This window comes from Pongo pygmaeus, chromosome 1, assembly GCF_028885625.2.
Source record: "Pongo pygmaeus isolate AG05252 chromosome 1, NHGRI_mPonPyg2-v2.0_pri, whole genome shotgun sequence".
NCBI classification, from domain to species: domain Eukaryota; kingdom Metazoa; phylum Chordata; class Mammalia; order Primates; family Hominidae; genus Pongo; species Pongo pygmaeus.
The window spans coordinates 209,961,652-209,980,320 of NC_072373.2; the positions used below are offsets into that span (position 1 = coordinate 209,961,652).

General features: G+C 41.6%; 1 protein-coding gene across 27 annotated transcripts in view; it reads left to right on the forward strand.

Annotated features, from left to right (window-relative positions):
• The window catches only part of EIF4G3 (eukaryotic translation initiation factor 4 gamma 3), a 361,242-nt gene extending 346,542 nt beyond the window's left edge, over nt 1-14,700 (forward strand). For 25 of the 27 annotated variants that reach the window (XM_054502694.2, XM_054502727.2, XM_054502736.2 and 22 more), the window contains 4 exons: nt 6,202-6,348; nt 7,942-8,023; nt 10,298-10,444; nt 13,675-14,700. In XM_054502694.2, coding sequence (XP_054358669.1) covers nt 6,202-6,348; nt 7,942-8,023; nt 10,298-10,444; nt 13,675-13,856 — 558 coding nt within the window. In that variant the 3' untranslated portion in view covers nt 13,857-14,700. The remainder of the gene's footprint in view (nt 1-6,201; nt 6,349-7,941; nt 8,024-10,297; nt 10,445-13,674) is intronic. The other 2 variants (XM_063667500.1, XM_063667506.1) reach the window with 1 other exon arrangement.
• Nucleotides 14,701-18,669: the final 3,969 nt, after the last annotated feature.

The window sequence follows — 18,669 nt, forward strand, 5'->3', positions numbered from 1 at the left end:
GAAACACAACATATCATCGATATTTAGAAAAGAAGAAAGGTCAATAACCTCAGCTTCAACCTTAAGAAATTAGAAAAATAAGGCCGGACACAATGGCTCATGCCTGTAATCCCAACACTTTGGGAGGCCAAGGCAGGAAGATTGCTTGAGCCCAGGAACTTGAGAGACCAGCCCAGGCAACAGAGCAAGACCCTATCACCAAAAAAAAAAAAAAAAAAAAAAAAAGACAGAAATTAGAACAATAAGAGCAAATGAAGCTCCAAGTAAATAGAATAAAGGAAATAATAAACATTATATCAGAAATCAATGAAATAGAAAACTTTTTAGAGAAAGACCAGTGAAATCAAAAGCTGATTCTCCAGGAGGCAGAAGTTGCAGTGAGCCAAGATTGCACCATTGCACTCCAGCCTGGACAAAAGGGCGAGACTCCGTCTCAAAAAAAAAAAAAGCTGGTTCTTTGAGAAGATAAAAGTGATAAACCTCTAGCCATATTGATCATGAAAAAAAGTTTGAAAAGAAGGTACATATTACTAATATCTGGAATGAAAGCAGTAACATCAGCACAGATTCTATACATAAAAGTGGGTGAGGAAATTTTATGAATAATCTTTATGTCAATAAATACATCAGCCGGGCATGGTGGCTCATGCCTATAATTCCAGCACTTTGAGAGGCCAAGGCAGGCAAATTGCTTGAGCCTAGGAGTTCAAGACCAACCTGGGCAACATGGTAAAATCTCATCTCTACAAAAAATACAAAAATAAGCCAGGCATAGTGGTACATGCCTGTAATCATAGCTACTTGAGAAGCTGAGGTGGGAGGATTGCTTGAGCCTGGGAGGTCAAGGCTACAGTGAGCTGTAATCATGCCACTACACTCCAGCCTAGACAGCAGAGTGAGACCCTGTCTTCAAAAAGAAATAACACTAGTTGAATACATCGATCTAGTTGAACTAGTTGAAATGAACAAACTTCTTTTTGTTTTTTTTTTGTTTTTTTTGAGACAGAGTTTCGTTCTTGTTGCCCAGGCTGGAGTGCAATGGCGTGATCTTTGCCCACCACAACCTCTGCCTCCTGGGTTTAAGTGATTCTCCTGCCTCAGCCTCCCAAGTAGCTGGGATTACAGGCATGTGCCACCACGCCTGGCTAATTTTGTATTTTTAGTAGAGATGGGGTTTCTCCATGTTGGTCAGGCTGGTGTTGAGCTCCCTACCTCGGGTGATCCACCTGCCTCGGCCTCCCAAGTGCTGGGATTACAGGCGTGAGCCACTGTGCTCAGCCACAAATTTCTTAAAAGATAGAAACTACTAGAGCTGTCTCAAGAGATGGATAACCTGCATATCTATTAAAGAGATTGAATTCATTAGTTAAAAATGTTACCACAAAACAACTCCAGGCTTAAATGGTTTCACTGGCAAACTACCAAACATTTAAAGCGGAAATAATACCCATTTAACAAAAGAATTCTACAACTATTCCAGAATATTGAAGAGGGATGAGTACTTCTATGAGGCCAGCATTAGTCTGATACCAAAACCAAAGACACTTCAAAAATCTGTAGACCAATATGCCTCATAAACATTGAGAAAAAATTCCCAATACAATTTTAGAAAATCAAATCCAACAATGTATAATAAGAGTAATACATTATAATAAGGTAGGATTGGCTGGGCATGGTGGCTCACGCCTGTAATCCCAGCACTTTGGGAGGCCGAGGTGGGCGGATCACGAGGTCAGGAGTTCGAGACCAGCCTGGCCAACATGGTGAATCTCCGTCTCTACTAAAAATACAAAAATTAGCCAGGTGTGGTAGCACACGCCTGTAATCCCAGCTACTCAGGAGGCTGAGGCAGGAAAATTGCTTGAACCCAGGAGGCAGAGGTTGCAATGAGCCAAGATCACATTATTGTACTCCAGCTCTGGGTGACAGAGCAAGACTCCATATTGGGAAAAAAAAAAAATAATAATAAGGTAGGGTTTATCCCACAAATGTAAGGTGGCTTTAATATTTGAAAATTTATGTATACATAATAGGGAAGATGGTGAAGTGTACATAATAGGGAAGTATACATAATAGGGAAGATGGTGATGTATACATAATAGGGAAGTATACATAATAGGGAAGATGGTGATGTATACATAATAGGGAAGTGTACATAATAGGGAAGATGGTGAAGTTCCAGGATTCAATCCTTCCACTGACACAACTATTGAACTGGCAAGATCTGTTAGAGCCAACTGTTTTAGAACTGTGGAGTCTCGTTAAATACATGCATTATCAACACCAGGGGATTGCATAATGAAAAAAGAGTCTGATAAATTTCAGTGAATTTGGGAATTTTGCATAGAACTTACCAGTACCCAGCCCTGTGGCAGACCGCTAGGAAACTGGCATCACACCATTTCTGGTGCAACTTGCTGGTGCCAGGTTGAACAATAAGGACTTCATTTTCCAAGGATTGGATTTGTGTCTTTTAACTGACTTTTAGTTGACTGAGAGGCCAGTGCTGGGGCTGGCTGTTATTTCAACCCTTTCATGCTAAAGTATCTTTTAGGGCTGTGACTATCAAAAGTATTTAAGCAGTAGTGTTACGGGATCTCTGGAGTGTCGATTTTTTTGGCCAGAAACCTCTGTGGCCATGGCACCTTTGCCCGAGTTCTTTTCCTGTGTCCAGGAAGAATGAGGTATGCAAACAAATGAAGGGTGAAGAAGAGTTTTATTTAGTGTTAGAACAGCTCAGAGGAATGGGTAGCTCCTCTCTAGTAGGCAGGTTGTCCCATGGAGCGTTCAGCTCTCTATAGAGAGGAGGCCCTGGAGAGGATGGCTCCTCTCCACAGGCAGGTCATTTGGACATTTCTGCAGGTCTCTGAAGCTCTCAGTGGAGAGGGTACCTCCTCTCTGCTGGCAGGTCATCTCTGCAGCTCTCAGCAGAGAAGGCATTCTTCTCTGCAGCTGGTCTTCCTATGGTCTCTCTACCCTCTTTGTCCTCTGGCCATCTGCTGCCCTGTTCTGGCTGAGCCCAGGGCTTTTATACCTCAGAGGGGAAGAAGTGCATGCCGATTGGTCCATAGGCGGCCATGGTTGGGCCTGGAAGAGGCACCATGAGCCCCTACTCCACTCTGCTGGACTGGCATCCCAGCCCCCAGCCTTCAGGTCCTCCCTGGCCTGAGGGTGGGGCCTTACTGGGGACCCTGCCCCCTTCCACCCAGGACTCTGTCTGCCTCCTGCTGCCATTCATGGCCCTGGGGCTTGGTCCCAACCCCACTCCAAGATCGGAGAGCAGGCAACCCTGAGCCTGCAGGGACAGGGGGTCTTTCCTGGGACACCCGAGGGTGCTGACTGCACAGACGCCCGGGTGCTGCATGCCTGGGAGGGCAGCCACAGCTGCACCCCAGAGCTCCCACCCCACCAACTCAGAAGAGGCAGGGCTCCCCCTTTTCCCGTTCCCTGCCTGCTTTGTGGAACGGGAGGCCCAGGTCTGCAGCCACAGGTCAGGCAGCTGCAACAGCACCCAGGAGGGGAGATCCTGCCTGCTCCCTCAAGAGAGGCTCGGATCCACAGCTGCAGTTTGGGTGGGAGGGCAGGGCTCCTGCCTGCTCCAAAGAGCAGGAGGCCTGGGTCTGCAGCTGCGGTATGGGTAGCTGCAGTAGCACAGGCAGCTCCCATCCCAACTCAGAAGGGGCAGGGCTCCCACCAGCTCCATGCAGTGTACAGCCCCAGCTGCACCTCCCTGCTGCAGCGAGCGTGATGGCAGCAGCCGCTGCCATCAATAGTATCTCCCTCTCTGTCTCTCTCTCTCTCTGTGTCTCTCTCTTTCTTTCTCTCTCTGGTCTCTCTGTCTCCTCTCCTCTCTCCTCTCCCCTCTTTCCTCCTTCTCCACTCCCTCTCCCTGACTCCTCTTTTTTTGTTAATTTAACTTTTATTTTAAGGTCAGGGGTACGTGTGCAGGTTTGTTCTATAGGTAAACTTGTGTCATGGGGGTTTGCTTTACAGATTATTTTGTCACCCAGGTATTAAGCCTAGTACCTATTAGTTATTTTTCCTGATCGTCTCCCTCCTCCCAACCTCTGCCCTCTGATAGGTTCGTGTGTGTTGTTCCCCTCTATGTGTCCATGTGTTGTCACCATTTAGCTCCCACCTATAAGTGAGAACATGCAGTATTTGGTTTTTTGTTCCTGCATTAGTTCGCTAAGGATCACTTGGCCTGGGAGTTCAAGGCTGCAGTGAGCCATGATAGTGCCATTGCACTGCAACCTGGGCAAAAGAGCAAGACCCTGTCTAAATAAATAAATCAATAAATGTGAGACTTCAGTTTAAAAGAAAAAAAAAGCAATTGGAGGTCAAGGCTGCAGTGAGCCTTGATAGTGCCACTGCACTGTAACCTGAGCGAAAGAGCAAGACCCTGTCTAAATAAATAAATGAGACTTCAGTTTAAAAGAAAAAAAAGGCAAAATAATATATATATAATAAAATGAATATATAAAAATGTTTAGAGTATAGTTTGAAAAATGAGGTTGAAAAACACTTGGCCTGTATCTTGACTTTCAGTTTGCTTAAAGAGCTTATGGCCTTCATGTTGTGCTTTTTTGCATATATTGGAGCATCATGGATTGGATGTCCAATACTAAATCAGAAGAATTGTTTGTAATATTGAGCCATGTTTCTAAAACCTTATGGAGCTGGGTGCAGTGTTGCACCCTGTAGTCTCAGCTGCTTGGGAGGCTGAGGCAGAAGGATCTTTGAGCCCCAGAGTTCAAGTCCAACCTGGCAACATAGTGAGACCCCCAAGTCAAAAATAAATAAATAATAAAACCTTATTGGGAAATGTCATTTAGAGATGCTACGTAAGTGGTAGAAACGGAACAATCAGATGACAGAATTCAAGACCGTGGTTTTCACTTTGTGGATTGGGGATAGGGTATAGGGCCATACCAGAGTATTCAAGAGTATTAGAGAAAACCTAATGTGAGTAATCCTTAATATTTTCATCTTTATGGTTTTTGTGTAATGAAACCACATAAAGCAAGGCATACCTACGTACCTCATTTCTTTAGTCCCTTGAAAATTATGAACAATTTTGATTATAGATTTTTTTTTCTTTTTGAGACAGGATCTTGCCCTATTGCCAGGCTGCAGTGCAGTGGCACAATGACAGCTCACTGCAGCCCCAACCTCCCATGCTCAAGCAATCCTCCCATCTCAGCCTCCTGAGTAGCTGGGATCACAGGCACACACCACAACACCTGGCTAATTTTGGTATTTGTTTTGGTAGAGACGGGGTTTTGCCATGTTGCCCAGGCTGGTCTCAAACTCCTGGACTCGTACACTCCTCCTGCCTTGGCCTCCCAAAGTGCTGGGATTACTGGTGTGAGCCACTGCACCCAGCCTTATTATAGATTTTTTAAAACTATGTATCTAAGTGCTAAACAATTATAGCATCATTTTTCACACCTATATTCGAAATGGCCACAATTTAACAAAGCCAAAACTATCTAGTTTTGATAGCTGCTGAGTACCAATACTAATATTAAACCATAGGTTGCAGAAAGAGAGTGAAATTGTACCCTTTTCTCGGGCTCCTATCCTGCCTTAAAGAGTTATGTTGCAGCTAAGGGGAAGACTGAAGCTCAAGATTATTTGCATGTAACCATAGCCTAGAGATAATTATAGGGGGTTTATTTCCTTCCTTTTTAAGATACACAGCATGAGAAGTTGGAAAAATATTCAGAAGGGACTGACAATCTTTCAAAACTATAATACAAACAGGTTGGGCGTGGTGAGTCATGCCTGTAATCCCAGTCTTTGGGAGGCCAAGGAGGGTGGATTGCTTGAGCTCAGGAGTTCAAGACCAGCCTGGGCAGCATGGCAAGACCCCTTCTCTACTAAAAATACAAAAAAATAGTCAAGTGTGGTGGTGTGGGTCTGGAGTCCCAGCTACTCAGGATGCTGAGGTGGGAGGATTACTTGAGCCTGTGATGTGGAAGTTGCAGTGAGCCAAACTCCAGCCTGGGTGACAGAGCAAGACCCTGACTCAAAAAAAAAAAACAAAAAAAAAAAACTACAAACATAAAATAGCCTCTGCTGATCATTTTGATTCCATGTAAAATAGAAGACGTAACCTATGACTTTGTTCTTCTCTCAGGATAATAATAACATAGAATTATATTAATATATTAATATGTTCCACCTTTTATGTTTCAGAAGTTGGACTTCATAGAGTCTGACAGTCCCTGTTCCTCTGAAGCACTTTCAAAGAAAGAACTGTCTGCCGAAGAGCTATATAAGCGACTTGAGAAACTCATTATTGAGGACAAAGCGAATGATGAACAGATCTTTGACTGGGTAGAGGTATAAAGACTATGTCACCTTCCCTGATACCTCTACAGGAAAGAGTCTTGTGGGATCCCCTTAATTCGCTTACCTATCTGTTCACTTCATGAATTTTTAACCTTAATGAAATTAGTTTTTAAATGCTTTTGTTTTGCCATCCTTAGAAAAGAGTAACATTTTTCTCACCACTTAAGGGGTTAAGTAATGCTTGAGATTAACTTCTAATTCACATTAAAATTAAGATGAAAAAGCAGTGTTGGCACATGTAAAAATAGTTACATGCTTCTGAGTAAGTAGTCATTAAAATACACTGCAGTTATGGTGTCGTTCTTTCATAGATTGAGTAGATTATCTTAATATGGATTATTTATTGAGGAATAAAATATGTTTTTAAGTGGTTATACTTCCAAATGTACAAGTACATAACACTGTATAATTGAATGAGTAGAGGATAGGCAGTGGGAAGGACCCTGAAAAGTAAATACTGCTAATTCAAATATTTGCACATAGAACTGGCAATAGCCAAATTATTTTTCAATGAATTGGACATTTAATTTTAGCAAGAATGTGCAAAAACGTGATTCATTTGGTCTGGGTGCGATGGTTCATGCCTGTAATCCCAGCACTTTGGGAGGCCGAGATGGGCAGATCACGAGGTGAGAGTTTGAGACTAGCCTGGCCAACATAGTGAAACCCCGTCTCTACTAAAAGTACTAAAAAATTAGCTGAGTAGTCCCAGCTACTCGGGAGGCTGAGGCAGGGCTCCTGTAGTCCCAGCTACTCGGGAGGCTGAGGCAGGAGAATCGCTTGAACCTGGGAGGCAGAGGTTGCAGTGAGCTGAGATCGCACCACTGCACTCCAGCCCGGGTGACTGTGCGAGACTCTGTCTCAAAAAAAAAAAAAGTGACTCATCTGTTCTTAGTGCCAGATCAGTCCTGATGTTCAGGAGATCATTTCTCTGGTGCGCAAGGGTATCTTTTTTTGTTTTTTGTTTCTTTTTTAAGATGGAGTTTTGCTCTTGTCGCCCAGTCTGGAGTGCAGTGGTGCAGTCTTGGCTCACTGCAGCCTCCACCTCCCAGGTTCAAACGATTCTCCTGCCTCAGCCTCTGCCTGCCACCATGCCCAGCTGATTTTTGTGTTTTTAGTAGAGACGGTTCCACCATGTTGGCCAGATTGGTCTCGAACTCCTGACCTCAGGTGATCCATCCTCTTCAGCCTCCCAAAGTGCTGGGATTACAGGCATGAGCCACTGCACCCAGCCTGTTTTTTGTTTTCTTGAGACAAGGTCTCGCTCTGTCGCCCATGCTGGAGTGCAGTGGTGCAGTCATAGCTTACTGCAGCCTCAAATTCTTGGGATCAAGCAGTCCTCCCACCTTAGTCTCCCAGGTAGCTGGGAACACAGGCATGTGCCACCATACCCAGCTTTTTTTTTTTTTTTTTTTTTTTTTTAATAGAGATAGGGTCTTACTATATTGCCCAGACTGGTCTCAACTCCTAGCCTGAAGTGATCCTCCTGTCTCGGCCTCCCAAAGTGTTGGGATTACAGGCATGAGCCTCTGTGCCTGGCTGAGCAAGATTATCTTTAATTGTTTTATTTCTTTTTGACTTCAGGCTAATCTAGATGAAATCCAGATGAGTTCACCTACATTCCTTAGAGCTTTAATGACTGCTGTTTGTAAAGCAGCTATTGTAGGTAAGTAACATTTCTGAAGGCAGCTCATAACATCTGAAATCCCCATTATGTCAACTACTAAGTATATAGTTTGATTTTACATTGTTTTCAAAACTTCCCCTATGTAGCTCACTTTTCTGTGCACTGTCCTTTCTGTCTGTGATGCCTGGTTGTCTCAAGCGTGGAGAGAAATAGCTGCTCCGCCTACAGAGAACCCAGATCTAACCAGCTACCACATGCCTTGCATGCTCCTTGGGTTGTTTTTCACTACGTTGCGTGTAGCTTTTTCTTTATCTTTTCACCTCTAACATTCGGTGCCGCCTCCTCCTTCCAATCATGAATTATAATGAATGGGTTGAATATTCTTAATCTAATTATCAGTATAGGGTTATTCTCATCAAAAAAGTCATGTTATGTAAGTACATATATGAAGAAAAAAATATCAACAGTTTGTCCTATTCTTTGTTGACTTTATTTTATATGATAAGACAATTTTATTGGTTTATGAATTGTTAATATTGATAGGATTAGGGTCAGTAGAAATCCCAAATATTCCAAGCTGTATACAATATTTAACATTATTCAATGAAGTCATCTCTTTAGTTGCAGATAGAAATTCATACTTCTGTCACTGAAGTAAGAAAAAAAATTCATCAGTGCAAAAGGTGTCTCAGAATTTCAAGTCTGTCTCTATTATTTTTGAAGATAGCTTTCTGCCACTTAATATAGCTTCAGAATTGTAATTTAAGATTTGCAATGAATTTATTTTCAGTGTTCTTTAATGAGATAAATAACAAAGCTAAGTAGAAAGTCTTCATGAAATTTTTAAAAATCATTTTCAGTATCCATAGAACCATCATAAGACTTTCATGTTTTAAAATTCGAGTTGGGAAGTCCAAAAGCTGTTTGGTTTTCGTTTTCTTGAGATGGTGGGGGTCACTGTGTTGCCCAGGCTGGACCTGAACTCCTGGGCTTAAGCGGTTCCTATCGCCTCAGCCTCTTGAGTAGCTGGAATTACAGGCATGAGCCATGATGGCCAGATTTTAAAAGCAAAATCTGCTTTTAAAAACAAAATTGCGTCTTAGTGATAACTTACAGATAATATAAACCCTTATGTGTCTTCGTACTGAGGATGCTTTTCATTTCTCAGCCCCTTTTTATCATTCCTTTCCCTCAAAAGGCCTAGATTAGGTATGTTATCTGCCACTGCCACAGTTAGTTTTTATCCTAGTAATAACAAAATGGTTCCAATTATTTTAGCCTTCTGAAAAGATTTGTATTAAGTGTCACTTTAATTTCCTTTTCTAATGTTGCTTTTTTATGTTGCTTTTTTTAAATACTCACTGGAAATTCCTACTCCATGTTTCATTTATTTTTGATTGACAAATTATAATTGTATATGTTTATGGGGTACAATGTGATGTTTTGATATACATGTCCAATGTGGAATGATTGAATCAAATTAATTAACATATCTATCACCTCACTTATCTTTTTTTATGGTAAGACATTTGATTAATTTTGCTTTTGTAGTTTGTCATAAAACCACTGTCGCTGTTTCATTATAATTAAAGATAATTGGGTACGCTACTCCTGAGGGAAACCAGCATTCAAAATGCCTCCCCCTCCATATTTTTTATTATTTGTGAGAGAATGTCTCATTAATAATTTCAGAGCATTTTGGATTTCAAAATATTTGCCTTAAACCTTCTTGCCTCCTCTTCTCTTGTAGAGCCATATGGGTCCTTTGTACTCAGAAAATTGAAAATCAGCCAGGTGCAGTGGCTCGTGCCTGTAATCCCAGCATTTTGGGAGGCCAAGGCAGAAGGATTGCTTGAGCCCAAGAGTTCAAGACCAGCTTAGGCAATATAGCGAGACCTTGTCTCTATTATTTAAAAAACTAAAATATAAGAAGAAGAAGAAAGAGGCCAGGAGCAGTGGCTCATGCCTGTAATCCCAGCAATTCGGGAGGCTGAGGTGGGTGGATCACCTGAGGTCAGGAGTTTGAGACAAGTCTGACCAACATGGTGAAACCCCGTCTCTGCTAAAAATACACAAAAAAATTAGTCAGGCCTGGTGGCAGGCGCCTGTAGTCCCAACAACTTGGGAGGCTGAGACAGGAGAATCGCTTGAACCTGGGAGACGGAGGTTGCAGTGAGCTTAGATTGTGCCACTGCACGGCAGCCTGGGCAATAGAGTGAGACTCTGTCTCAAAAAAAGAAAAAAGAAAGAAAATTAAAGATAATTCTATGTTAACTCCTTAAATGTAATTCCTAGTTCTTCTATCACCTTTAGCCGACTCTTCTACCTTCAGAGTGGACACTGCTGTTATCAAGCAGAGAGTGCCGATCTTACTCAAGTACCTAGACTCAGATACAGAGAAGGAACTGCAAGCACTTTATGCACTACAAGCATCGATAGTAAAACTTGATCAACCTGCCAGTAAGTTTATCTCATGTTACAGTTAATCTAACCAATGAGTGAGATTTATCCAAGCCAGGACTTAGAGATGATTTAGCGTTTGAACAAAGGACAATAAAAGAATCACTAATAACACAAACTCATATAAGTAACTTTAATAAATCTGAATTTGGCCGGGTGCAGTAGCTTGCGCCTATAATCCCAGCACTTTGGGAGGCCATGGCGGGCAGATCACTTGAGGTCAAGAGTTCAAGACCAGCCTGGCCAACATGGTGAAACCCTATCCCTACTAAGAATACAGAAATAGCTGGGCACGGTGGCTCACACCTGTAATCCCAGCACTTCGGGAGGCCAAGGCGGATGGATCATGAGGTCAGGAGATCGAGACCATCCTGGCTAACACAGTGAAACCTTGTCTCTACTAAAAATACAAAAAATTAGCCAGGTGTGGTGGCGGGCGCCTGTAATCCCAGCTACTTGGGAGGCTGAGGCAGGAGAATCGCTTGAACCCAGGAGGCGGAGGTTACAGCGATCCAAGAGCATGCCACTGCACTCCAGCTTGGTGACAGAGTGAGACTCTGTCTCAAAAAAAAAAAATACAAAAATACAAAAATACAAAAATTGGCTAGGTGTGGTGGCATGTGCCTGTAGTCCCAGCTACTCAGGAAGCTGAAGCACGAGAATCACTTGAACCTGGGAGGCGGAGTTTGCAGTGAGCCAAGATTGTGCCACTGCACTCCAGCCTGGACAACAGAGCAAGACTCCGTCCAAAAAAAAAAAAAATGAATTTGTTATATGTTTGTATGAAAATATCACAACAAGAAGACTATTTAGGTTAGGTTATTTCATCCCCATTCCAGGGCAGGCCTAATAAAACTCCACAGTGATGGAAGTGTATATCCATACCATTGAGTATGGTAACCATGAGCCACATGTGGCAATTCTATACTTAAATATGTCTGTTGTGACTTAGGAACTGAATTATTGACTTTAAATTTAAATAGCCATGTTTGACTAATAGCTTCCATATTGGACAACACAGGTCTAGAGCATGAAAATGGTTAATGATGTTGAGGATGATACTCTAGAATCTTTATAGACACTCAACAAAGACCCTAAATGTAGTGTATTTACCATGGTATATTTACTAAGGAGTTTCAGAATAGTTTTTAGTTAAGAGTTATGATTAATTCTTGGCTAATGAAACAAAGTAACCTGTACACTTAAGTCTTAGTGATACTTGGTGTTAACTAATGATTTTTATTACATCTTGAAAATTCAGTTGGTATTTGTTAAAGCGGGCAGTACATAGCTATTAGAGAGAGCACTCAAGTAGTTCTTTGGTACTTCCTTATTTTCGCTTTTGTAAAATTCCTTCTTTCCTAGTCCTGAATCGCTCTTGGAGGTAAAGGAAAAGATCAAAGCAAATTATCCTTATAGTGTAACTGAAGAGACAATCTACCATGAATCAGATAATTTGATAATATTAGCTTGACTAATATAATTACAAAGATAAATCTTTTTAAAAAAAGGCCGAGGCATGCAGATCACCCAAGGTCAGGAGTTTGAGACCAGCCTGGCCAACATGGTGAAACCCCGTCTCTACTAAAACTACAAAATTAGCTGGGCGTGGTGGCGCATGCCTGTAATCCCAGCTACTTGGGAGGCTGAGGCAGGAGAATCACTTGAACCCATGAGGCGGAGGTTGCAATGAGCTGAGATCATGCCACTGCACTCCAGCCTGGGCAAAAAGAGCAAAACTCCATTTAAAAAAAAAAAACTTAATATGACTCATGATAAACCTAATATTGATTAGCATTTATTGTTTATTCCACTGCCTCCCTCCATTAATATGAATGATCGGAGAGCGACTATAATAACTATAAGATAATAACTTATTATATATGATAACTATAATTCTCAGTTTTACTATGAGAGTAAAACCGAGAATTAAAATCACACAGATAGTTTGGACGTTTAAAACAGTAAATAACAGGTGTAGTTTCACTGGATAAAATCCAGATGAGATAGCTTTTACTCATGTTTTCCATGTGAATGATCACCTCTTCTTTTTTTTTTTTTTGAGACGGAGTCTCGCTCTGTCACCCAGGCTGGAGTGCAGTGGCGCAATCTCAGCTCACTGCAAGTTCCGCCTGCCGGGTTCACGCCATTCTCCTGCCTCAGCCTCCCGAGTAGCTGAGACTACAGGCGCCCGCCACCATGCCCGGCCAATTTTTTGTATTTTTAGTAGAGATGGGGTTTCACCGTGTTAGCCAGGATGGTCTCGATCTGACCTCGTGATCCTCCTGCCTCGGCCTCCCAAAGTGCTGGGATTACAGGTGTGAGCCACCGCGCCCAGCCACCTCTTCATTTTTAAAACAACATTACAAGGAAGAAAAAGCATATCCTGCCTTTCTCCCTCCCCCCAAATTTTGTAAAAATAATACAGTAAACTTGCAGCGCAGAAAATAGTAAAAAGAAAGTAAAAAAGTACTCGTATTTAAATTTTATAGGGTTTAGATTGAGATAAGCATGATATGAAACAGCTTCACTGGTATCAGAAAATAGTTCCAATTGGTCCGGGCATGGTGGCTTACGCCTGTAATCCCAGCATTTTGGGAGGCCAAGATGAGCGGATCACCTGAGGTCAGGAGTTCGAGACCAGCCTGGCCAACATGGTGAAATCCCTTCTCTACTTAAAATACAAAAATTAGCTGACCATGGTGGCGGGCACCTGTAATCCCAGGTACTTGGGAGGCTGAGGCAGGAGAATTGCTTAAACCCAGGCAGGCGCCTGTAATCCCAGGTACTTGAGAGGCTGAGGCAGGAAAATTGCTTAAACCCAGGCAGGCGCCTGTAATCCCAGGTACTTGGGAGGCTGAGGCAGGAAAATTGCTTAAACCCAGGAGGTAGAGGTTGCAGTGAGCCAAGATCGCACCACTGCACTCCAGCCTGGGGACAGAACAAGATTGTCTCTCAAAAAAAAAACAGAAAAAAAGAAAAAAAGTTCAAATTGAACAAAATAATAGGAATAAAAAACAATTTAGACTGCTTCAATCTTTTTTTCCTCTTCTTTAAACAAGTTGTTGGGCTGTTTATACTGTCAAGAGCAAGTATGGTGAATTGTCATTATTGCTTTTTTCTGGAGGAATTAATGCACATTTATTCAGTCATTCATTATTTTGAAATATATTCTTTTCCTCATAACTACAGTGTCCCAAAGCTTATAGTTTATTTTCACCTCCTTGCAGATTTGCTGCGGATGTTTTTTGATTGTCTATATGATGAAGAGGTGATCTCCGAGGATGCTTTCTACAAGTGGGAGAGCAGCAAGGACCCTGCAGAGCAGAATGGGAAGGGCGTGGCCCTGAAATCTGTCACGGCATTCTTCACGTGGCTGCGGGAAGCAGAAGAGGAGTCTGAGGATAACTAAAACTTCAAATACACAAAACGAAACAAAAGAAACAATTTAAGTATTTTTTTAAAAAGTTTCACGTCTTCGCCAATCACAGTGCAGCAAGGCCAATTCTCGCAGAAACCCCCACGTGTGCACGAGTGGGAGAGGGGAAAGAGAAAAAAAGGTGATCATGGAGGAAAAAGGTACTGGAAAAAAGTAAACTTCAAACCTTAGGGCGGGAGCACTAAAACCAAAATACATGTATTATTTATAGAAAATATTTTCTGTTTTAATCTTTTCTTTTTAAACAAGGACTCATACTTTAAAAAAAAGTTTAGCAAAAAAAAAAGTTGAGAACTTTTAATTTATTTTAAGGACTGCAAATGCCAGTGTAATTTTTTAATTTGCAGTTTCTGTAAACAACTTGTATAATAGAAAAGCAGAGAAATAAATTTCCCTCCCCTTCAAGATGCACCTCATGTTTGTTTTAAGGTATAGCATTTAGTCCAGATTTGAGAAAGTTTGGGGTGAACAAGGTAAGAAAGATTTTTTTTTTTTTGGGCATCAAATCTTTCTGCCTGCCTCTCAGCTTGCTTGAGAAAATTTAAAAAATTACAATAGTAATCAAAACATACATAACATTGAAACAGAAGGAAATGCTGTGGACCACAGAACTCCAAGAATTGTTTAAAAAAAAAAAAAGTGCTACCCTGGGAAAAGTACTCTTAATACTCTTGAAATCTTTAGAGCAACTTTAAGGCTTGTAAATACATAGAACAAATATTTAAAAAAACAAAAAGAAATTGACTCAATACTATTTCTTTTCACTTTGAAAATATAAAGAACAAAATAAAGACAAACGTTGCAAGTTTAAAAGAAAGTAAAGTGACTTCTCCTTTGGACAGCTGCTGCATGTGTGCCCATTCCTGGGGGTGCTGTCTGGCTATTTATTGTCTAATTCAAATCACTCCTGAGGGGAGAGAGATAAAACGAGAGAGAATGAGAGAGTGTGTGTATGTGCGTGTATGTGCACGTATGTACATGCACATGTATGTGTGTATATGTCTCTACTCGCTGAAAAGGCAAGCTACTTTGTGGGTAAGGAGGGCACTTGTGCTTGGGTGGGAATGCACCACTGGGAGTCCAGTGAAACTTGTTTCCAACACTAACTAAAAATGCGTTCAGGACAGTAAGCCTCAAGGGCAGTCCTTTAGATAACTAAGTTTTCCACTGTATGTATCAGGACTCAGGACAATAATTCACTTTGAGACTGCCACTACCACTGATTTTAAAATCTTCCATCAATTGCCTGCAATGCTTAAGAAACCCAAAGATGTCCTCTAAAGAATGAATAAAACCAAAAGCTATATTATGCTTTTACAAAAGTGGGGGTGGGATTTTTATAAAAGTGGGGGTGGGGGTTAAAAATCAAGCCAATACCATGTATGCAGATCACATTGTCTGCCAACTCCAACCTCATTCAAGCCATTTTGGTGAGTATAAAGCTGACTGTGGGCCTCTGCTTGGGCCTGTGCTTCTCCTACAGATATTGGAGTGCTGTGCTTTCTAATTTTCCCACCCTTTCATGAAGTCGCAGTCTCTACAGATGGTTTTCCATTTCAGTTGTTTGTGGGCCATCAACCTACAAAATGTATTTATGAAGAAAGCCAGACTACTCCCAGATAGTCTTTGTCTTTTGTGTCTGGATAACAAGAGATGTCTGCTGGCTTCCATCTCTGAAGAAATATCCACATTAAGAGACTTGACGAGACTTGTGAAACACAAGAACAAAATTTTCTATAGCAATAAAATGTTTTTCCGAAGTGTAGTTGAACACAATACAAGATCCCACTACATAAGCCCACAGAGGCCATTTCTCAGTGGTGGAATGCTGTATGCCACTGGTCCCCAATGCACAACCTAGATCCCTCACATGTGCAGTTCACAATGGGGTTCGCGTTCCTGTGAGAATCTAATGCCACCGCTGATCTGACAGGAGGCGGAGCTCAGGTGGAAACGCTTGCTCACACACCACTCACCTTCTGCTGTGCAGCCCAGTTTCTAACAGGCCATGGACCAGTACGTGTCCTTGGCCCAGGGGCTGGGGACCCCTGCTGTATGCTGCTTTTGTTTTGTTTTGTTTTGAGACAGGGTGTTGCTCTGTCACCCAGGTTGGAGTGCAGTGGCTTGATCATGGCTCACTGTAGCCTCAAACTCCTGGGCTCAAGCGATCCTCCTGCCTCACCCTCCCCAGTAGCTACAGGCACACACCACCACAGAATACTATTGTTGAAGGACCAAGTCCTGAAAGTCTTTTGAAGGGTATGCAACAGCATCAGCCGTAAAAGATGGGGCCTGAAAAGCTGTTTTGGAGCCTGACCACAGGCTTTGCCTGGGATCCCTCAATTGGGAGAAGCAGCCTGGTTCTATGATCAACTGAGTAAACAACCTCCAGAATCAAAGTGCAGAGGATTATGATCAAGGAATCTTCTCTGAGTGATAGAAGTTTTTAGAAGGTATTGACAGCACTCAAGGGGTTGAGGGAGGGGAGTTTGGGGGAATACAGGATGGTAACTGCCTCTTGAGAATCAGTAGCGTTTTTTGGAGGGGTCTGACCAGGGAGGGATTTCAGGTAGTAGAGAGGGCCTAGTTATCAGTATTTTACATATTAACAAGTGTAAGGAATGGAGGAGAGAAATATTTTTGAAAGAACAATTAAAGGGTTGAAAAATATCTTAAGATGTAAACATCTCTAGTACAATGACAGAAATAATGTTTGAAATCTCACCTATAACATGAAGTATGTTGAAGAGACTACAAAGTAAGCTTTGAGTAGCTGTGGACACGGAACGTGTGCTAGGCTTAGGAGTTACCTAATGACAAAATATGAGCAAAGTAAGATAATTGCCCCCTACTAATATCAACTGAACTGCAAAACATTGTCAAGATTATTACCCTCTCTAGTCTTTTTACTGGAAAATAGGGTTTGGCAATTTTTCTTTTAATATAATAGGTGACATTGCCAACATTGATATGCCAGCACTCCTTCAAGGTGTAGCAAAAGCTCCTTCACCGATTTCAAATTTGGGAGCAGGTCCAATGCCTTTTTTTTTTTTTTTGAGATGGAGTCTGGCTCTGTTGCCCGGGCTGGAGTGCAGTGGCGTGATCTTTGCTCACTGCAAACTCCGCCTCCCAGGTTCAAGCAGTTCTCCTGCCTCAGCCTCCCGAGTAGCTGGGAGTATAGGCAAGCGCCACCATGCCTGGCTAATTTTTTTGTATTTTAAGTAGAGATGGGGTTTCACCATATTTGTTTTGCCAGGCTGGTCTTGAACTCCCGACTCCAGGTGAACCGCCCACCTCGGCCTCCCAAAGTGCTGGGATTATAGACGTGAGCCACCGCACCCGGCCCAATACCTCTTTTAGTGCATTTATTAAGGTGCTTATACCTATTTTCTAACCAGTCAACTTATGGCTATTCAGTAAATGAATATTTTGTCATTTCTAACAAAGGAAAATGATACTAATTTTCAAATGAACTTATTTTGGGTTCTTGCATAGGCCAATAAGCCAGCCCATAACTGCATCATGAACTTGTTTTGTTCAATATTTAACTCAACATCTACTGTGCACTAAGTGGAGATAGGATAATAGTGACCAAAGTAGGCTCTGCTTTCATGGATCTCATATTCTTCATGAAAACAGATAAGCTAGAGGTTGTTAACATGCTGCATCAGCATCGTATCCCACTAAGAAGTGTCTGCCCCTTATTACTCTGGCAGATCTTTGTTTGTGTTTTTTTTTTTCTTTATATTTCAAAATTCATTCTAGGCTGTTTGCAACAATTAAATCTAGAGACAGCTTTAAAACCACTCTCCAAACAAGTTATTCTGGAGTTTTTGACATACTTTTTTTTGTTTCAAATGGCTCCTTTTAAGTTAATAGAATTCTAAGTTGGTGGGGGGAAGATCTTAGGCTACTGTATCTAATTCTGTTTTCATCACTCAAGTTTTATTATTTTAAAAAATAGAGGAATCCAGTTTTTCAATTTCAACTATGTCATTAGCATGTACTTCCATATTCTCCATTTTGTAGGGAGTAACATTTTACGTTACTTTCTGTTTGCTTTTTCTTTTCTTGACAGTCTTGATCTGTCGCCCAGGTGCCCAGGCGGGAGTGCAGTGGTGTGATCTTGGCTCACTGCAGCCTCTGCCTCCCAGGTTCAAGTGATTCTCCTGCCTCAGCCTCCCAAGTAGCTGGGATTACAGGCTCAGGCCAAGTAGGGAGAGAGATGCTACATGCCCACTGGCATAAAATATCCCATATGTCCCTCAAAAGGAAAAATGATAATCTGTTAGTTTGGGGACTTTAAAAAAAAAAACCTGACATCACTGTGTATTACCAAATCATGAGATGATTTATACATTAAGCTACAGAGAATCATATGCCAAATGTTATTCAGTTAAAGTTTTATTTTGAAATAATTTCAGACTTACAGAAAAGTTGCAGATTTTACAGAAAGTTCTATATACCCCTCACCCAGTTCCCTTTATAATAACATCTTATATTGCCATAGGACATTTGTCAAAACTAAGAAACCAGCTTTGGTATGTTGCTTGTAACTAAACTTAAGACTATTTAGATTTTCACTAATGTCCCTTTTCTGGTCCAAGATGCAATCTGTGATACTACATTGCATCTAAGGAATCATCTCCTTAGTGTCCTCTGGACTTTGATAGTTTTTTGGTCTGTTTCATGACCTTGACAATTTTGAGGAGTAATAATGGGACATTTTGTACAATGTCTGTCAATTTGTATTTGTCTGGTGTTTTTCTCATGATTAAAGTGGGGT